We start from the raw sequence: 17,526 nt of genomic DNA, 5'->3' as shown, positions 1-17,526 counted from the left end.
TTTGTAGTATTTATTAATATTTATTAACTTAATACAAGTTTTTATTTTGTTCGATAGTTAAAAGAAACTTTTTTTAACTATCGAAATTTTTAAAAAAATCTTCCAAAATAAATCAATCAAAGAAATCATACAAACAATTTTGTTTTACATTTTTAAAAATGTAAAATTGTTTTACTATATCAAAATTGTAAAAATATTTTAAAAAATCTTCAACAAAAAAGTTAAAAAACAAATTAAAAATCATCACGTGTTTTTTTAACTGTCAAAAAAAGGAAAATTTTCAAAAACAACTATCGAATTTTTTTTTTTTTACATTTTTAATTAAAAATATAAATTTGACTTATTTGTGCAAATTTAGTATGTTGTGCTTTGTAGATTTTATTATTTTATTCTTGAAATACAAGTTTAATATTTATTATTTTTCGATAGTCAAAAAACTTTTTTTACACTATCGAATCTTTTTAAAAATCTTCAAAAATCTTTTTTAAAAAATCAATACAACGTTTTTTAACTGTCAAAATAAAAAAATCTTCAAAAAAAACTATCTTTTTTTTTTTACATTTTAAAATATAAATTTGACTGTATTGTGCATACTTGACTTATTGTGCTTTGTAGTATTTATTAATTATTTAACTTGAAATACAAAGTTTATGAAGTTTTTATTTTATTTCGATAGTCAAAACAACTTTTTTTAACTATCGAAATTGAAAAAAATCTTCCAAAATAATCAAAAAAAGATTTTTTTACATTTTAAAAATGTAAAATTGTGTTTACTATATCAAAATTTTAAAAATATTTTTAAAAATCTTCAAAAAAATATTTTTTTAAACAATTCAAAAAATCATCAAAAACGTTTTTTAACTGTCAAAAAAAAATCCTTCAAAAAACATCGAAAAAATCTTTTTTTTTTTTTACATTTTTAAAAATATAAATTTGACTTATTTGTGCTTTTGTAGTATTTATAATTATTTAACTTGAAATACAAGTTTATGAAGTTTTATTTTATTTCGATAGTCAAAAGAACTTTTTTTAACTATCGAAATTTTAAAACAATCTCCAAAATAAATCATCAAAAAAATATTTTTTACATTTTAAAAATGTAAAATTGTTTTAACTATATCAAAAATTTTAAATTTTTTAAAAATCTTCAAAAAATTATTTTTTTAACAAATTCAAAATCATCAAAATCAAAAAAACGTTTTTTGTTAACTGTCAAAAAAAAAATCTTCAAAAAACTATCGAAAAAAATCTTTTTTTTTTTACATTTTTAAAAATATAAATTTGACTTATTTGTGCTTTGTAGTATTTTATTAATTATGTTAATTTTAAATACAAGTTGATATTTATTTATTTCGATAGTCAAAAGAACGGTTTTTTAACGATCAAAATTTTTAAAAAGCTTCAAAAATCTTTTTTAAAAAAATCAATCAAAAACGTTTTTTTAACTGTCAAAAAAAAAATTTCAAAAAACTATCGAAAAAAATCTTTTTTTTTTTACAGAAAAAATAAAATTTGACTTAGGTGTGCTTTGTAGTATGATGAATATAACTTGAAATACAAAGTTTAAAAGTTTTATTCGTAGTCGGCAAAAGTTTTAAAAAAATCTCAAAAATCGGTTTTTTAAAAAATCATCAAAAAACGTTTTTAACTGGTCAAAATAAAATAAAAAATCTTCAAAAAACATCGAAAAAATCGTTTTTCATTTTTAAAAAAAAATTTGACTTATTGTGCATAAATTTGACCTTATTTGGTGCTTGGGTAGATGTAAATTATTTAATTGAAAAAAGTTTAATTTTGATCGAAGTCAAAGAACTTTTTTTTTTTTAACTATGAAATTTTTTAAAAAATCTTCAAAAATCTTTTTAAAAAAAAAATCATCAAAAAACGTTTTTTTAACTGTCAAAATAAAATAAAAAACTTCAAAAAACTATCGAAAAAATCTTTTTTTTTTACTTTTTAAAAATATAAATTTGACTTATTTGTGCTTTTGTAGTATTTTATTAAGTTTTTTTTATTTCGATAGTCAAAGAACTTTTTTTTAACTATCGAAATTTTAAAAAAAATCTTCCAAAATAAATCATCAAAAAAAATTTCAAAAAATTTTGTTTTACATTTTTAAAAATGTAAATTTGTTTTACTATATCAAAAAATTTTTTAAAATATTTTTACAAATCTTTCAAAAAAAAATTTTTAAAAACCAATTAAAAAATCATCAAAAACGTTTTTTTTAACTGTCAAAATAAAATAAAAAATCTTCAAAAACTATCGAAAAAATCTTTTTTTTTTACGTTTTTAAAAATTAAATTTGACTTATTTGTGCTTGTAGTATTTATTAATTATTAAACTTGCAATACAAGAGTTTATTAAGTTTTATTTTATTTCGATAGTCAAAGACGTTTTATACATCGCAATTTAAAAAAAAAAAAACCAAAAAATCATCAAAAAAAATTCAAAAAAATATGGCTTGTTAACATTTGTTAAAATGTAAAATTGTTTTACTATTCAAAAAAAATTTAAAATATTTATACAAATCTTCAAAAAAAATTTTTAAAAACAAAATTAAAAAAACATCAAAAAAACGTTTTTTTAACTGTCAAAATAAAATAAAAAATCTTCAAAAAACTATCGAAAAAAATCTTTTTTTTTTGACATTTTTAAAAATATTAATTTGAACTTAGTTGTGCTTTGTATATTTTATAATTATTTAACTTGAAATACAGAGTTTATTAAGTTTTATTTTATTTCGATAGTCAAAAGAACTTTTTTTTAAGTATCGAAATTTTAAAAAAAATCTTCCAAAATAAATGATCGAAAAAAATCATCAAAAAAAATTATTGTTTTACATTTTTAAAAATGTAAAATGTGTTTTACAGAGCAAAAATTAACAGAGGTACAAACTGCCAAAAAAAAAATTTTTTTTTAAACAAATTAAAAAACATAAAAAAAAACGTTTTTATTAACTGTCAAATAAAAAAAATCTTCAAAAAAACGATCGAAAAAATCTTTTTTTTTTTTACATTTTTAAAAATATAAATTTGACTTATTTGTGCTTTGTAGTATTTTATTAATTATTTAACTTGAAATACAAAAGTTTATTAAGTTTTTATTTTATTTCGTAGTCAAAAGTTTAAAAAAATCTTCAAAAATCTTTTTTAAAAATCATCAAAAAACGTTTTTTTAACTGTCAAAATAAAATAAAAAATCTTTCAAAAAACTATCGAAAAAAATCTTTTTTTTTTTACATTTTTAAAAATATAAATTTGACTTATTTGGCTTTGTAGTATTTTATTAAGTTTTATTTTTATTTCGATAGTCAAAAGAACTTTTTTTTAACTATCGAAATTTAAAAAAAATCTTCCAAAATAATCATCAAAAAAAATTTCAAAAAAATTGTTTGTACATTTTTAAAAATGTAAATTGTTTTAGTATCAAAAAAATTTTAAAATATTTTTTACAAAATCTTCAAAAAAATTTGTTTAAAAACCAATTAAAAAATCATCAAAAAACGTTTTTTTAACTGTCAAAATAAAATAAAAAATCTTCAAAAAACTAGCGAAAAAATCTTTTTTTTTTACATTTTAAAATATAAATTTGACTTAGTTGTGCTTTGTAGTATTTTATTAATTATTTACTTGAAATACAGAGTTTATTAAGTTTTATTTTATTTCGCATAGTCAAAAGAACTTTTTTTTTTTAACTATCGAAATTTAAAAAAAATCTTCCAAATACATCATCAAAAAAAATTCAAAAAAATTATTGTTTTACATTTTTAAAAATGTAAAATTGTTTTACTATATCAAAAAATTTAAAATATTTTTACAAATCTTCAAAAAAAATTTTTTTTAAAACAAATTAAAAAATCATCAAAAAACGTTTTTTTAACTGTCAAAATAAAATAAAAAATCTTCAAAAAACTATCGAAAAAATCTTTTTTTTTTACTTTTTAAAAATATAATTTGACTTATTTGTGCTTTGTATCGTATTTTCTTATTATTTAACTTGAAATACAGAGTTTATTAAGTTTTATTTATTTTCGATAGTCAAAAAACTTTTTTTTTTTTAACTATCGAAATTTTAAAAAAATCTTCCAAAATAAATCAGCAAAAAAATTCAAAAAAATTATTTTTTTACATTTTTAAACATGTAAAATTGTTTTACTATATCAAAAAAAATTTTAAAAATTTTTACAATCTTCAAAAAAAAAATTTTTTTAAAACAAATTAAAAAATCATCAAAAAACGTTTTTTTAACTGTCCAAAATAAAATAAAAATCATTCAAACAAACTATCGAAAAAATCTTTTTTTTTTTTCATTTTTAAAAATATTAAATTTGACTTATTTGTTGCTTGTTAGTTTTTATTAAGTTTTATTTTATTTCGATAGTCAAAGAACTTTTTTTTTTAACTATCGAAATTAAAAAAAACTTTCCAAAATAAATCATCAAAAAAGATTTCAAAAAAATATTGTTTTACATTTTAAAAATGTAAAATTGTTTTACTATATCAAATTTTTTTTTTAAATATTTTACAAATCTTCAAAAAAATTTTTTTAAAAACCAAATTAAAATAAAGCAAAAAAACCGTTTGTTTTTAACTGTCCAATATAAAAAGATCTCAAAAAAAATCTACGTAAAAAAATCTTTTGTTGTTTTTACATTTTTTTAAAATGATAAATTGACTTATTTGCTTTGTTAGTATTTATTATTATGTACTGTTAAATACAAGTTTTTATTTTTTAATTTCGATAGGCCCAAAAGAACTTTTTTTTTAACTATCGAAATTTTTAAAAGCTGATCAAAAATGCTTTTTTAAAAATTCATCAAAAACAGTTTTTTTTAACTGTCAAAAATAAAAAAAATCTTCCAAAAACCATCGAAAAAAATTTTTTTTTTTTTTTAAAATTTCGATACAGTTAAAAAAAATAATTAAAAAAAACTATATCGAAATAATACAAAAAAATCTTCACATTTGTGAATAATAATTGTTGTATTTCTGCTCTATTTGACTCGTTGCCTTCTTGTTGTTTTTGGGACAAAATGGGACCAAAAAAATATGAGCGACCTGTCAGAGCTTATTTTAAAAACAAAGACATAAATTAAATTAAAATGTCGAGTGAATAAAGTCCAGAGACAAAGTGCAGAGATAAAAATCCATGAAATGTTTTTCTGTGTTTCTCTGCAGTGGAGTCATAGCTTTAACTTCATCAATCAGTTCAATCAATACATATAATCAGATATCATCATTACTGTGCAACTGACACACACACACACACACATAATGAGAGGATGATGTAACACATAATTCTTTATTCTCTAATCATCCTTTCGAAAAAGCTCCTCTCTGATGGGTCGCTGTTCGGTCACCGTGGCAACCATGGTCATATTTCAAGCCGGGGTCATGAATCAACCATCTTAACAAAACGTCTGAGGGTCTAAGGACAGAGGGTGTCACTCCCTGTACAGATTGTAAAGCCCTCTGTGGCAAATGTACTTTGTGACTTTGGGCTATACAAATAAAATTTATTTGATTTGATTTGATTTGATTTGATGTCCGTCTCCACGTCTGTCTTACCTTTCTGGACAAATGTCTCTTGATCTCCCTCTTCTCCTCCTGCTCCTCCAGATCGTTCCGAGCTGACAAACAGGACGGAGAAAGAAAACACGATCACGCACAGGAAAAAAAAAACAAATTAAATCATCTCGTTTACTTCGTGCATCGTTACTCACGTTTGAGTATGTTCCTCTGCTCCAGCTCCTCTGCTGTCGGCCGCTGACTCAACCGCCTGAAAAAGAAACAGTGACTTTTATTTCAGGAAATCTATTTTTACAGCATTTTATGTGTGTTTATCTCCAGATCATCATTTACTTGATTTATGTGAAATCGTTAGCAGGCAGAAATGTTGCTCTGCTCATGCTGACTGCGTGTGGTGCTGTTGTATATGGTGAATTTAGAGGCACTGACTCAGTAAAAAGAGAATATGACCACAGAAGAGGAGGAAAATCTTCTTCGGCTGATAACACTAATTCACAGTGCATGTTTTTCAGGGTAGATGGTACCACTGTGATTAAATCCTTACTAACTGTAAGAAATGTATTTCATTAAAAGTGAAGAAAATCACCAATTCAGTGGTAATACACGACGATATGTCCTGATGTACAAAAATAATGGACGTGAAGGAGAAACGGAACGACGTAATTTCCACTGAAGCGTCTTTTTCTCTGCAGACTGTTATTTTCTTATACCAGAACACTTGGAGTGCGTTATTGCCCTCATACCATGAAAACTTAAAAAAAAAAAAGTTTTTCTCATAAATAATTAACATCTGATTTGTCTACAGTATTTAACAAGACTGAACCATGTAATTAAGATTTCAGCCAATGTCCAAACGTCATGCTAAACCCATTTTTATCAGACTTCGAGACACTTTAATTTAAATTTAAATGAAGTGAAATCAGTTCATTCTGAGTCAATCAATTACCAAAGATCCCAATTTTTTAAATCTGAGGATTTGGTTTTAAGTTATTGCATTTTAAATATCTTTGAATTTCAGAAATTTTGGTCAAACAAAACAATCTGATTGGCTGGTTATTTGTATTTTCTCACTAAGGAAATTAAAATGAAATAAAACAAATATCAACAAATGAACATGATCTGATATTAAAAGTTTGTTTTTACTTAACAGTTAAATTTCAGCATTCACCAAAGTATGCAATAACATAATGAGTCTTATTTTCAGGTGATCATAAACGAATGAAAACCTCGTTATGCAGATTTTCTGTACAGAGCACCCCAAAATCTGAAACACTGGACCTTTAGGTCAGTTTAATTTTTAATAATCCTACATTAGGAATGATTACAGATCATGCTGAATGATTATTTTGGGCACGGCGTTGTGTCTGCACACGCTCGCACTGTACTCCACTTTCTATTTTCCTCACATCTCCGTGTCTTGTAGCTGCTGCTCGGCTTTAATCTCCCCCCTGCTCTCAGCTCGGCCTCCTCCCTCCCGTTATGACTCACCATCCATCATCTGCTCCCTCTGAGCAGCCGGGTCGCATCGATCACAGCTAACGCGAGTTCAAGCGCTCGGTTCGGAGGAGACTGGGCTCACCTGGTCAGTTTGGTGGCTGTTTGTTGTCGAGACTCGAGTCTCTCTTGGTCCGACTGCAGCTGCAGGATGTTTTTCTCCTCCAGCTCCCTCTTTGATGGACGGTTACTCAGTTTGATGGCCAGAGAGTCCTTTCGTAACACCTTCATGGCCAGTGTGCCTTCAGAGATCATACAAGAAGCAAAATAAAGGCTGTGTGTTACTCTCATTTCATAAGTTGACTGTGAGGAGCCTGGATATGTTTTTACTTCTGGTACTCGACATAATTCTGCTAGTTATTTATCATTGTTGTTTTATTGTTATTGTTTTTATTTCATGGTTCCCCTCATGGATATCAGGCAGATCCGGATGTTTCTCATCTCCATCTTGTGATCAATTTAGATTTAAGATAATGAAACACTCGGCTCAGTCTTGTATGTGTTTGTTTCCTCTGAAGCTTAATATATTTCATCAAAGTGTAATGTGATGTTTATTTTCAGCTACAACGGCAGAATCTTTGTATAATTCTTTTGTGCCTTTATCGACCGAGTTTATTTTCAGCAGTCGTCTTGTAAAGCTCCACTGATCGATAGTTGATGATGAGTGTGAAAGAGGTTGTTGGCAGCGACAAACCTACAGAGACTTCTCACAAACTCTGCAGCTCAGCGGTGCTTTTGAGCCTCTTTTAGCTCACAGTTTGGGTTTGTTTCCAGCAGCAGCAGCAGGCTGAACTCGCTGTGCATCAGCTGCCCAACGCCAAACAGCAGACAGACTGTTAGTGGCTCGCCTGTGAGCCGCTCCTCGGTGCTTGCCAACATGTTAGCCATGATAACTGTGTGTTCTTCAGCTTGTTGTGAGGTTTTTCTGCCCCCTGGCCAAATAAAATCAACTGCTGCAGCTTTAATTTGTCTCTCTCTTTAATTCTGATCTAGTGAAACGTCTTTATAATCATTTCTTGGGTTTTTATTCTCTACTTGCACAATGTGGTGTCACGTATATCCATCTTAGGTCTGTCTACTCTACAGCAACATTATATTCGCCTCCAACCTTACAGTGCTCTTTCATCCTGAGGTTAGTTACTTCACTTTCAGAGTTTGCATATTGTTTGTGTTTTTTAAAATCACCTTGCGAGCACCAACAGCTCGCTGTGCCTCATGAAAATGAGAGAACGCCAGACAACTTAGCAAATTGAGGCATAAAAGTGGAGTTGGTCCAGAGGTCTAGACAACATAAACAAGTTAAAGAGTATAAAACATGTTTAGGACATAACTCCACGTGTTTGGCTGTGTTCAGTAGAAAGTCACAAAAATAAACCACTGAATGAAAAGATGTATCGGTCACTCTGTGCAAGTAGAAAATTCTCATTAGCACAAATCATTTCTCCTTTTCTTATGTTTTATATATCGTGTGTATATTATATCAAATCAAATCAAATCAATTTTATTTGTATAGCCCAAAGTCACAAAGTACATTTGCCTCAGAGGGCTTTACAATCTGTACAGGGTACATATTATATGCTAAATAAATGAACTACTAACGTGGTTCTGTGATAAATTATTCACATATCTGACAAACTGGCGCTCAGTGAGCTTCCAGCCATGTGTTCCCACATGGAAACACGTGTGCTCATACATGCATATTATGCACATATTGTTTATTATAATTAATAACAACAGGCGGTGCCGTTGGAGAGCCATTTGTGGTCACAGTATGAGCAGACGTCAAATCACCTACTTGTAAACAATGTATCATCCTCGTCTTCCTCATCGTCGTCCTCTTCCTCCTCGTCGTCTTCTTCCTCCTCGTCCTCCTCTTCCTCGTCCTCCTCTTCCTCGTCCTTGTACATGCCGGGCAGGTCCTCGTAGTCGGCCTCGTTGGGGAGGTTCTCTTTGTTGTCATCGCACTCGATCATCACCGTGGGAACGGCGTGCATCATGGAGCTGCAGGTTGGTGGGAAAGGGCGAAAGGTCAGAGGTGTGTGCTCAGTGTTGCATGAAGTCGTGAAATAACAGGAGAGCAGCTGTGTACGTGTGCGATATGAGCCAGGAGTCCACCAACGTGGTTATGACTAAGAATCCCTGCGGTGCTTTTGAATCATTTGTGTTTGGTCATTTATCTAAACTCTCAAAACAAACCTGTGGAAAGAAAAGCAGCAGCAGCAGGAGACACAAACACCGAATCAAAACTCGGAAATAAAAGAGTGATTTGTAAAAACAAATACCCAAACTGCACATCACTGAGCTTTTCCTGTGCTCTTAGGGCAGAGCCGGGCTTGTTGCAAATTAACCTTCAGACAGGCAACCAATCAGATTGATGAATGGATGGTGTGAGTCGGTGCAGGAGAGGCGGTGTAACCAGTGCGCTTCCGTCAGACACCGGAGGTGATAAACAGTTTTCTCTCTGTGATATTTTATCAATGGCAGAAACCGGCGGTAACCTGAGCACATATTGTTGTAAAGTATAGTATAGTATGGTATAATATAGTATAGTTTTTCTTTATATGTTCATTACTTTTTTGAGCTGAATAAAACATTTCAAACTCAATCTTCGGACTGATTGACTGTTGTATGACCCTGATTTATATAAAAGTCTCTTGGTGCAGTGGTCAATGTTTTCGGGGCTTCCTGTCTACAACTCTGTATCCAGTTCTCCTTCATACATCCGTCGGATAACAGATGATGATATCCTCTTCCGTCCACTCCGAATGGAGTTGGTCCAGAGGGCTGGAAGACACTTCAGCTTATCTTTATAGACAGATATCTGCATCCTAAACTGTCATCAGACGATAGTTGACGAGTTCTGAGATTTGATTTCGCCCTTTTGCTCTCCACCTTCATACAACTAAATGCGATCCAAACTACTCGAACTACAAACCAGAACACTGATGTCAACAGATGTGATCTCTGCATCGTCAGACCTTCCGCAGTGTGATCCTCACCTCTCAAACCTCTGCATGGTGAGGGCCAGCGTCTTGTTGAGCTCCTCTATGATTCGGCTGGGTGGGTGGAGGGGGACAGGTAGCGTCCCGTACTGCAGGGAGTGCCCGCCCATTGGAGCATGGCTGGGAGGGGCGGGGCATTTTTGGAAGGCGAGCGAAGAGGGCTCCATGCTCCCTGCAGGTACGGAGATCATGAGCTTCTTTGGAGGTAGAGGAGGAGATAACTTCATCGACATACACGGCAACTTCACCGGGGCACCGTCTGCACGGAGACGGAAGGTGTGAGAGGACGTACATACACCGAGTCACATACGCAATCATGAGCCACGGAGACAAACCTACCTGTAATGTGATTAGGTAGCCTGTTGAAGGGTTTGGGTGGTAGCGCAGGAGGTTGTTTGTGTAGCGTTGGAGGTCTGGAGAGCGGCGATTCAGCACTGTCAGCCGGATACACACTGGACTTCTTTGTGGGCGGAGCCTGGATGGATTTTTGGGTGTGGTCCTGTTGACACGCACCCTCGCCCGACATCTGAAACTCCAGAGAGCCTGAGGAGAAGAATCAAAGACATAAACAGTCAGATGGTACAGTAGAGAGGTGAGAGACGGTGCTACGATGGTGTCGAGCCTCTGCTGCCTACCTACAGCTGCAGCTGCTCCTTCCATCAGCTCAGTACCTTCAGGCTCTGACAGGCCGGAGCCGAGCACCGGAGAACGCCCGTTCTCCATCTTCACCTCCTCCCGTACAGCCGAGCAAGCGCCGTCTTTACAGACAGGAGAGCGAGGACATGTGAGACAGAGAAAAGCGAGTAAACTTTCACATCTGCAACTGCTCATTTCAGGGCTTCAGCATTTCCATTTTATCCTCACCTTTCTCATAAACCTCCTTCAAGACTCCCTTCTTGATGAGCTCCTCTCTGCTCTGGCGAGTGGACATTTTCCTCTCCAACACTGAGGGAGCAGAGGAAGACGTGACGTCAAACAAACAACAACTGGATGTGCAGAATATTTATTAGTGTCGAGGAATGTGTCAGCCGCAGCAGATGTTTTGTTTGGACTTGGACGTTGTTGCTACACAATAAGATTCACAGGCTTTATAATCAGCGAGCTGTTCCCTGGACAAAAAAATAATCACATTATTCAGCTCCCTGTAGTTTTCTCTTTTAAATTCTGCACGTTTAGAACTTCTTATTTCAGTGATTTCACATTATATTGTTCATATTTTTCATGTTACGTTCAACCAGTATCATCAAATGCACAGCCTGCAACAGTAGCAGGCATCAGCTACTGTTCATGCAAAAGCTGCTGATGGAAAATGTCTTTGTCAAGAGGAGAAAAGCGTCAGGAAAAATGGACCTGTTCCTTCTTATTCACAGAGGTGAATGTGAAGGCTGTGCGCTTCAAGTGTTCCCAGCACCTTTAAGAGCTTGAGGAAAATGGTATTTGACGTCACGATCGGATCCATCAAGGATAACTGAGAACAGAGAAGATGGATGAATGGTTTGGCAGGTTTGTGGAAACAGCAGTCAGTTTGTATTCGTAGCCGGGAGATGAGCGATGAGAGCTGAGAGACGTAGCTGAAGAAACAGCATTGGCATCAAAGCCGCTCTGAATAAAGCCAGCTGAGCTACAAGCCTCGTTCACAGCACTGAGGAGACTTTGACTGTCAGAGAGGACGGTGTTCAGACAGACACCAGTGGACGTTAAACTGTGAGCAGCTGATTTCATGTAAAATGCTGCTTCCTGACCAGAATACAGACATTTGAGCTCATATCTGAAGATGCTGAACACACGTGGATGTTTCATTATGAACGTTTTCATGATTAACGTGGATCAGACAGAGACAGAGACGTATGGTAGAAATCGCACTTGTTTTTCTTACTTCAGATTCAGGCTGTCACGGCTGTTTTTTAAGGGTTGGTTCATTAATCGTGAATGTTTTCAGGACGTACTTCTTTACGCTCAAAGAAAGAAAGGGGACATTTTTGGAGTTGCTGTTATTTCTTGGTGATTATGCAATGATTTGTTGGTCCAACTCATTTTGTGCTGAATGTGATCCATAAACTAAAATGTATCTGACACCCCTGAATAAGGTCAAGTCAAGTTTCTCTGCCTTTAAGTATTTTAATTGTCAGTCGTTATCTAATAGGAATCACTTTCATCTCATCTCTCCTCTTGGGACATGCACTCATTAACACCATGCCTGGAGGATTTTTCATTTAACTAGTTGGATTCAGGACAAAAACAAGGGATGATAACAAAATCAGCCAATTACTTAAAGACCCGAGGTTAAAGCAGAATGTGAGAAAACAATATGACGCATTGAGGAAAAAAACATCAGGGAGTTCAGTTCTTGTGTTCCCGTAACTCTGACTCAACGAGCAGGGAAGAAATGTCCGATCAGCACGTAAACAACCAGAACTGTGTGCTGCTGCCGAGACTAACCTGCGCTGCAAACCATTTTTATATTTTATGGTCCAATAAGACAGAACCGTGTGTTGTCCTCAGGACGGTAACAGTACAGCGGTGGCTGACAAGTTATCAACATGAAGTAAAACATTTAGGGAGATCTGCTTAGAGAATATGGTATAATATACATAACTGTTTTTAGTAGTGTAACATCACCTAAAAAAATAAGAAATATTATGTTTTTTTTACCTTAGAATGAACCGTTTATATCTACAGAGGGAGCGGGTCCAACATGTTTCACACTGGTTGTGTTTCATTCACAACCCATTCGACAAAAAAGTGTTTCTATCCATAATGAATCACACAATGAATCTATCTATTTAGAGTTGCTTATGAAAACACGGCTTCTGGCTCTAGGTCAGGCACACAGGGAGTTGGTATTCAGTTGGTTCTAATCTGCAACCTCACAACTAGATGGCACTAAATCCAGCACACAGGACCTTTAAAATGTGGCTAAATGACCAACAAAAAAGCAGAGTCATATAAAGACAAGACAAAAAAAGGAAACATGTTTAGCCCTGTAAGACATATATTCATTTAGACATAATTATCTCTGTTGAACTAGAAATGCAACAGTTAACCAACTATCAATCAGCAGAATAAAAACAAATACGTTAAAAATAAACATACAACTTAGATTTTTCCATCCAAAAACAGCAGAAAATGCTGTTTTCAGCCTCTGAAATATGGAGATTAAATATGGAGACTTCCTCCTTTTCTCTGTTTTTATATCTTTTTAAATTGAATCTTTGGGTCTCCTTTTCTCTGTTTTTATATCTTTTTAAATTGAATCTTTGGGTTTTGAGACATTTTTCACTATTTTCTGTAATTTTATATTCCGTTACAGAATATTAATATAGTAAATAATCAGCAGATTAATCGATATCGCACGTGATCAATCGGCAGTTGCAGCCCCACCGTGAACGCACACATAATTTAATTCACCTGGACTGAAAGATGGCAGCGGTCCAGCACTCACACATGCTGCTCAAGACACGTATCTACCTGTGTGTGTGTGTGTGTGTGTGTGTGTGTGTGTGTGTGTGTGCTGTTAAATGTATACGGTGTTTGATTTGCATACAGAGAGGAAGCAGGTTTCAGACTCCTGCTGTGACAGCTGGGAGAACAGCTTGTCTGTAGGAAGCCTCTCTTCACCCCTCTGCTGCGTGTTTGTGTTTCTCACTGAGAACAGGATGTAGAAAGACTCAGCCAGCTGAGAAACAACAACAGCTTCCATTTCTCCGTCCGACTCAAACGCTTTCCTCCATTTCGCAGCTTGCGGCCGAGTGCATATTGCAGCCGAGGAGCAGACATATGTACCAACATCCGCATTTCCCTCAGATAGTGGAGCTAACGTGGCACGGACCACGCTGTGGCATGCAGACAATAAACATTTAAAGCTAATTTGTTGCTGTGGTGAATTTTCATAATCAACTCTTTCACAGCTGCTGTGTTGGCGAACGCTGTAATTAACAACCGTAATGTGTGAGTACAATAAATGTAAACGAGCTTTTCATTTACATAGAGACTCCAGATTCTTCCTGTTCTTTACTTTTCGTATCTTTATTATTCAAATGGTCTTCTGTAAATATGCTTCATATTTTTTAAAGGCACAGTATGCCACATTTCTACCACTAGGGGTCCCCTCACGTCAAAACGATGTCAAAAGACGTTTGATGACGTCGTGAAGCAGCGTAGGATCATGGGAGCTGTCGTCTTTATCGTTAAACTGCCGCCATCGAAGATAAAATTCTATCTGGCTGATTCATGTTGTCTAGTCACGTTTGCCGATTCCCTTCCTCACCCCCCCATCCCAACGGCAACCTCCGTGGTTATGAAGTGAAACCAATGTAGAAGTGCCAAAAACTGCAGTTCCTCTAACGTCCACTTGAGGCTGGCTCCAGAAGTGAGTCAGTCTCCATAAGTCCCCATGTTCAAATGTCCAACTTCACAGCAGAAATAAACATGTTTACAGCCTGGTACAAAAAACAGTTTTGGTCTCTGTAGCTAATTTCCCCGTTCATGACAACTGTACTGAGGGTGAATTTATATACAACTCACCTGTTCACATTATATTAAGGCTTAAAATTATGCAGGATTAAGAGCGTGGACGCTTTGACCGACAGGTGGGTGTTGTTACAGATGGCTTGTTTGAGCAACCGGGCATCATTCAGCCTGCCTCAGGTCCATCGACTTTTATATTAGCCGGGTGGTGGAAGAGGCAGGACTGCCAACACGATGCTCTTCAGAAACCTGTGGGTGGCGTCACGCATAAGCTGACCGCTCCTTTTACGGTCAGTGGTTTCCCTTGTAGGCGACTCGAGCCAAATCAAACACACCATGACCTTGAATAAAATCCTGGATCTCTCTGGGTTTGTTGGAAACATTTGGGATAATTTAAGTACACACCTCAACAATATATATGTATATATATTTTGTAACACGTAAATGTTTCATATTACACCTCAAGCATAATAATCCATAAGAGGCACAATAACATGTTAAACCAGACCTCCCAGTAAGAACCAGGCGCAGCAGTAATGATGGTCTCGCTGATGAAGCAGCAGCAGGAGCAGCTGACCCGAAGCCTCCAGCGGCCTTTCATAACCATAATCATATATATTAGTAGATCTGTGCTGCAGCCTTTACATCACCCCCTGCTCTGCAGCGCAGAACCTCCACCCATTTATCAATGCTACTGTTGCTAGGTGCAACGGGGAGACATTTATCTTCCGTGGGAGTGTGAGTGAAGCAGATTACCACAGGGAGGAGAGGTGGGGAACTATAGAGGGTGATAATGTAAATGTCGTGTGTGTTTACAGCGTTTTCTCACCGGCAGAGGTCTGCTTGAACTTTTCACTCTTCTTCTTCCTCCACTTCCAGGGTTTGAACAGACGTCCCAGGTTGGCGAACTTGCTGCGCCGCCGAATGGGAGGCGTGTGCGTGCCTGGAACCAGCGAATCGGAGCGCATCGCTGCCAGCCTCTCCACTTCCTCAGCTGGAAAGCAACAACAACAAGGTCACTAAGAAGGATAAATGTATTTTACCTATGGCGTAACAGAAGAATTAAAATACGAGCACTGCTGGAGGTATTTATCAAGGTCGGGTAAGACGTCCTACAGACCACCGACTCCTCATTTCTCACAAGAAATCAATGTAGCAGCTATAAATTTCACTTGTCACACACCCTTTAATAACAGAGACACTCAAATCTAAGCTTAGTGATGAGATAATACCAATGTTGACTTGCTAAATGGAGGCAAGCTCATGACTTTTAGGGCTGAATAACACGCTGCTTTGGATGATAGGTAGAAAGTAAACATTCAATTATCACGTTGCATATTTAGTGGAAATGCTGGGCTGCTTAAATCCACTTGTCGGTGATTCAAATGTCAAGGGACACATTCTCCCAGGAGGCTGTGCATAATCAAGTAAGGGAAAAGCTTATTTGGATCTCAGTTAATCACAGTTAGACACAGTTAGGAGGTGGAGAGAGGAGGGAGGCTTCCTAGAGAGAGTGGAGGTACAGTCAAAGACAAAAACGTCAGCACGGATCTGACAGAGGGGAATTCATTGGAGACATTACAGCAAATATGCACGACACAGCTCTCCTTTTTTTAAAATATCTAAATGTTTTAGGTCAAGTCTTTCCCTCCCCTACTTTACACATTCACCCTGAACTGCAGTTCACATGCCGGAGGCTGTTCTACACAGCGGGTGCCAGTTTTTCATTTGAAATCACACCTTTCCTCCTTCTGCATAACGTCCTGCTCCACGAGACGGACTGTGCAGACCGAGGGCATGAGGCTGGAGTCAGGGGTGATGGATAGGACAAGGAAACCAACATTTTAGCAGGAGGTAGAGGACGTAAACGCACAAGCACCACTGATGCACATATTTACACAGAAGTATAGAGAACTTTTCATGTGAAACCTGTACGAGCAGATCTGTGACTGATGTACAATAAAGTGGATACTGTACGATACGTCAATCCTTTATAGGAGGAGGATGAACTGAGCATAAATGGTCATGAGTCAGTCGTCAAATAATGACTGACGAAAATGTCCTGATTTAGCTGCGACTGCAAGACGTCAAGTCAAATAAGTCATCGCTCTACAAGAATACGGCACCCAAGCAAAACCAGGCTTACTCAAATATGTCTAGCACCAAATTTTAGGAGCGTCTGATGAAATCTGTGGGATGAAAAACTTCCATTAGCCGTCCAACCATCCATCAGTTACACCCATGTATCCTCTGCAGGGTCGCAGGGATCTGGAGCTGATCCCACCTCACACTGGAGGTCGGAGAGTACACTGTGGACAGGTCATCAGTCAATCACAGGGCTGACACAGGCAGCTTAAATTCATTTTAGAGTCGCCACTTAACCTGTATGTCGTCTAGGGCTGTCACGATATCAGATTTTCACTCCACAATTACCAAATTCACGATAACGATACAAACGATTCATTTTTCCAATATGTTACATTCGTGATATATCGTTTTTTACCAATATATCACAATATCACGAATAGATTTAATGTCGTCTTTGGACTGTAGGAAGAAGCCAGAGCACCTGAAGTAGAGGTGTTGACTGTTTTGTTTCTTTCCACTCTCACTTTGTGGTTCCCACTGTTTTTTTTTTTTACAGTAATGGTTACAGACTCTCTCTCCACCTACCGACACTCAGTGTTCGAGGTGATCTAATTTTTTTACCAACCAGGTGAAGTGCTTCCACTGGCAGGGCCGCCGAGCACTGCACTTAAAGTTCAAGTCATTTCAACTTTGACATCGGGTGCCAACCGATGAGATAACAGCGGACCTGGAGTAGCAACACAGAGAGTGAACTCAACGTCATAACACAATGGATGGCAAGTTTGAACGCAGAAGCTCCTTGCTGTGAGGCAACAGTGCCAACCACTGCACCATTGTGCCATCTGTTTGGGTAAAAAAATAAATGGTCATCACATGGTTGCACTATTTACTCTAATCACGTATTCTTTGAACAGTTAAAATCTGTTACGTAGTTTCTGAGACAT

At 35.2% G+C, this 17,526-nt stretch overlaps 1 protein-coding gene across 3 annotated transcripts in view; it reads right to left on the bottom strand.

The window, feature by feature from the left end:
* The window catches only part of phactr1 (phosphatase and actin regulator 1), a 44,135-nt gene that overhangs the window by 2,614 nt on the left and 23,995 nt on the right, over positions 1-17,526 (bottom strand). For 2 of the 3 annotated variants that reach the window (XM_027290141.1, XM_019277508.2), the window contains exons 3-11: positions 15,324-15,488; positions 10,892-10,972; positions 10,663-10,785; positions 10,367-10,570; positions 10,025-10,286; positions 8,821-9,026; positions 7,111-7,267; positions 5,726-5,781; positions 5,571-5,632 (exon numbers count right to left, since the gene is read on the bottom strand). In XM_027290141.1, coding sequence (XP_027145942.1) covers positions 5,571-5,632; positions 5,726-5,781; positions 7,111-7,267; positions 8,821-9,026; positions 10,025-10,286; positions 10,367-10,570; positions 10,663-10,785; positions 10,892-10,972; positions 15,324-15,488 — 1,316 coding nt within the window. The remainder of the gene's footprint in view (positions 1-5,570; positions 5,633-5,725; positions 5,782-7,110; positions 7,268-8,820; positions 9,027-10,024; positions 10,287-10,366; positions 10,571-10,662; positions 10,786-10,891; positions 10,973-15,323; positions 15,489-17,526) is intronic. The other variant, XM_027290140.1, reaches the window with a different exon arrangement.

The sequence above is a fragment of the Larimichthys crocea genome, chromosome XVII (genome assembly GCF_000972845.2).
Source record: "Larimichthys crocea isolate SSNF chromosome XVII, L_crocea_2.0, whole genome shotgun sequence".
Lineage (NCBI taxonomy): Eukaryota > Metazoa > Chordata > Actinopteri > Sciaenidae > Larimichthys > Larimichthys crocea.
The sequence above is the reverse complement of the archived record's forward strand: the minus strand, read 5'-3'. Positions and strand labels throughout refer to the sequence as shown.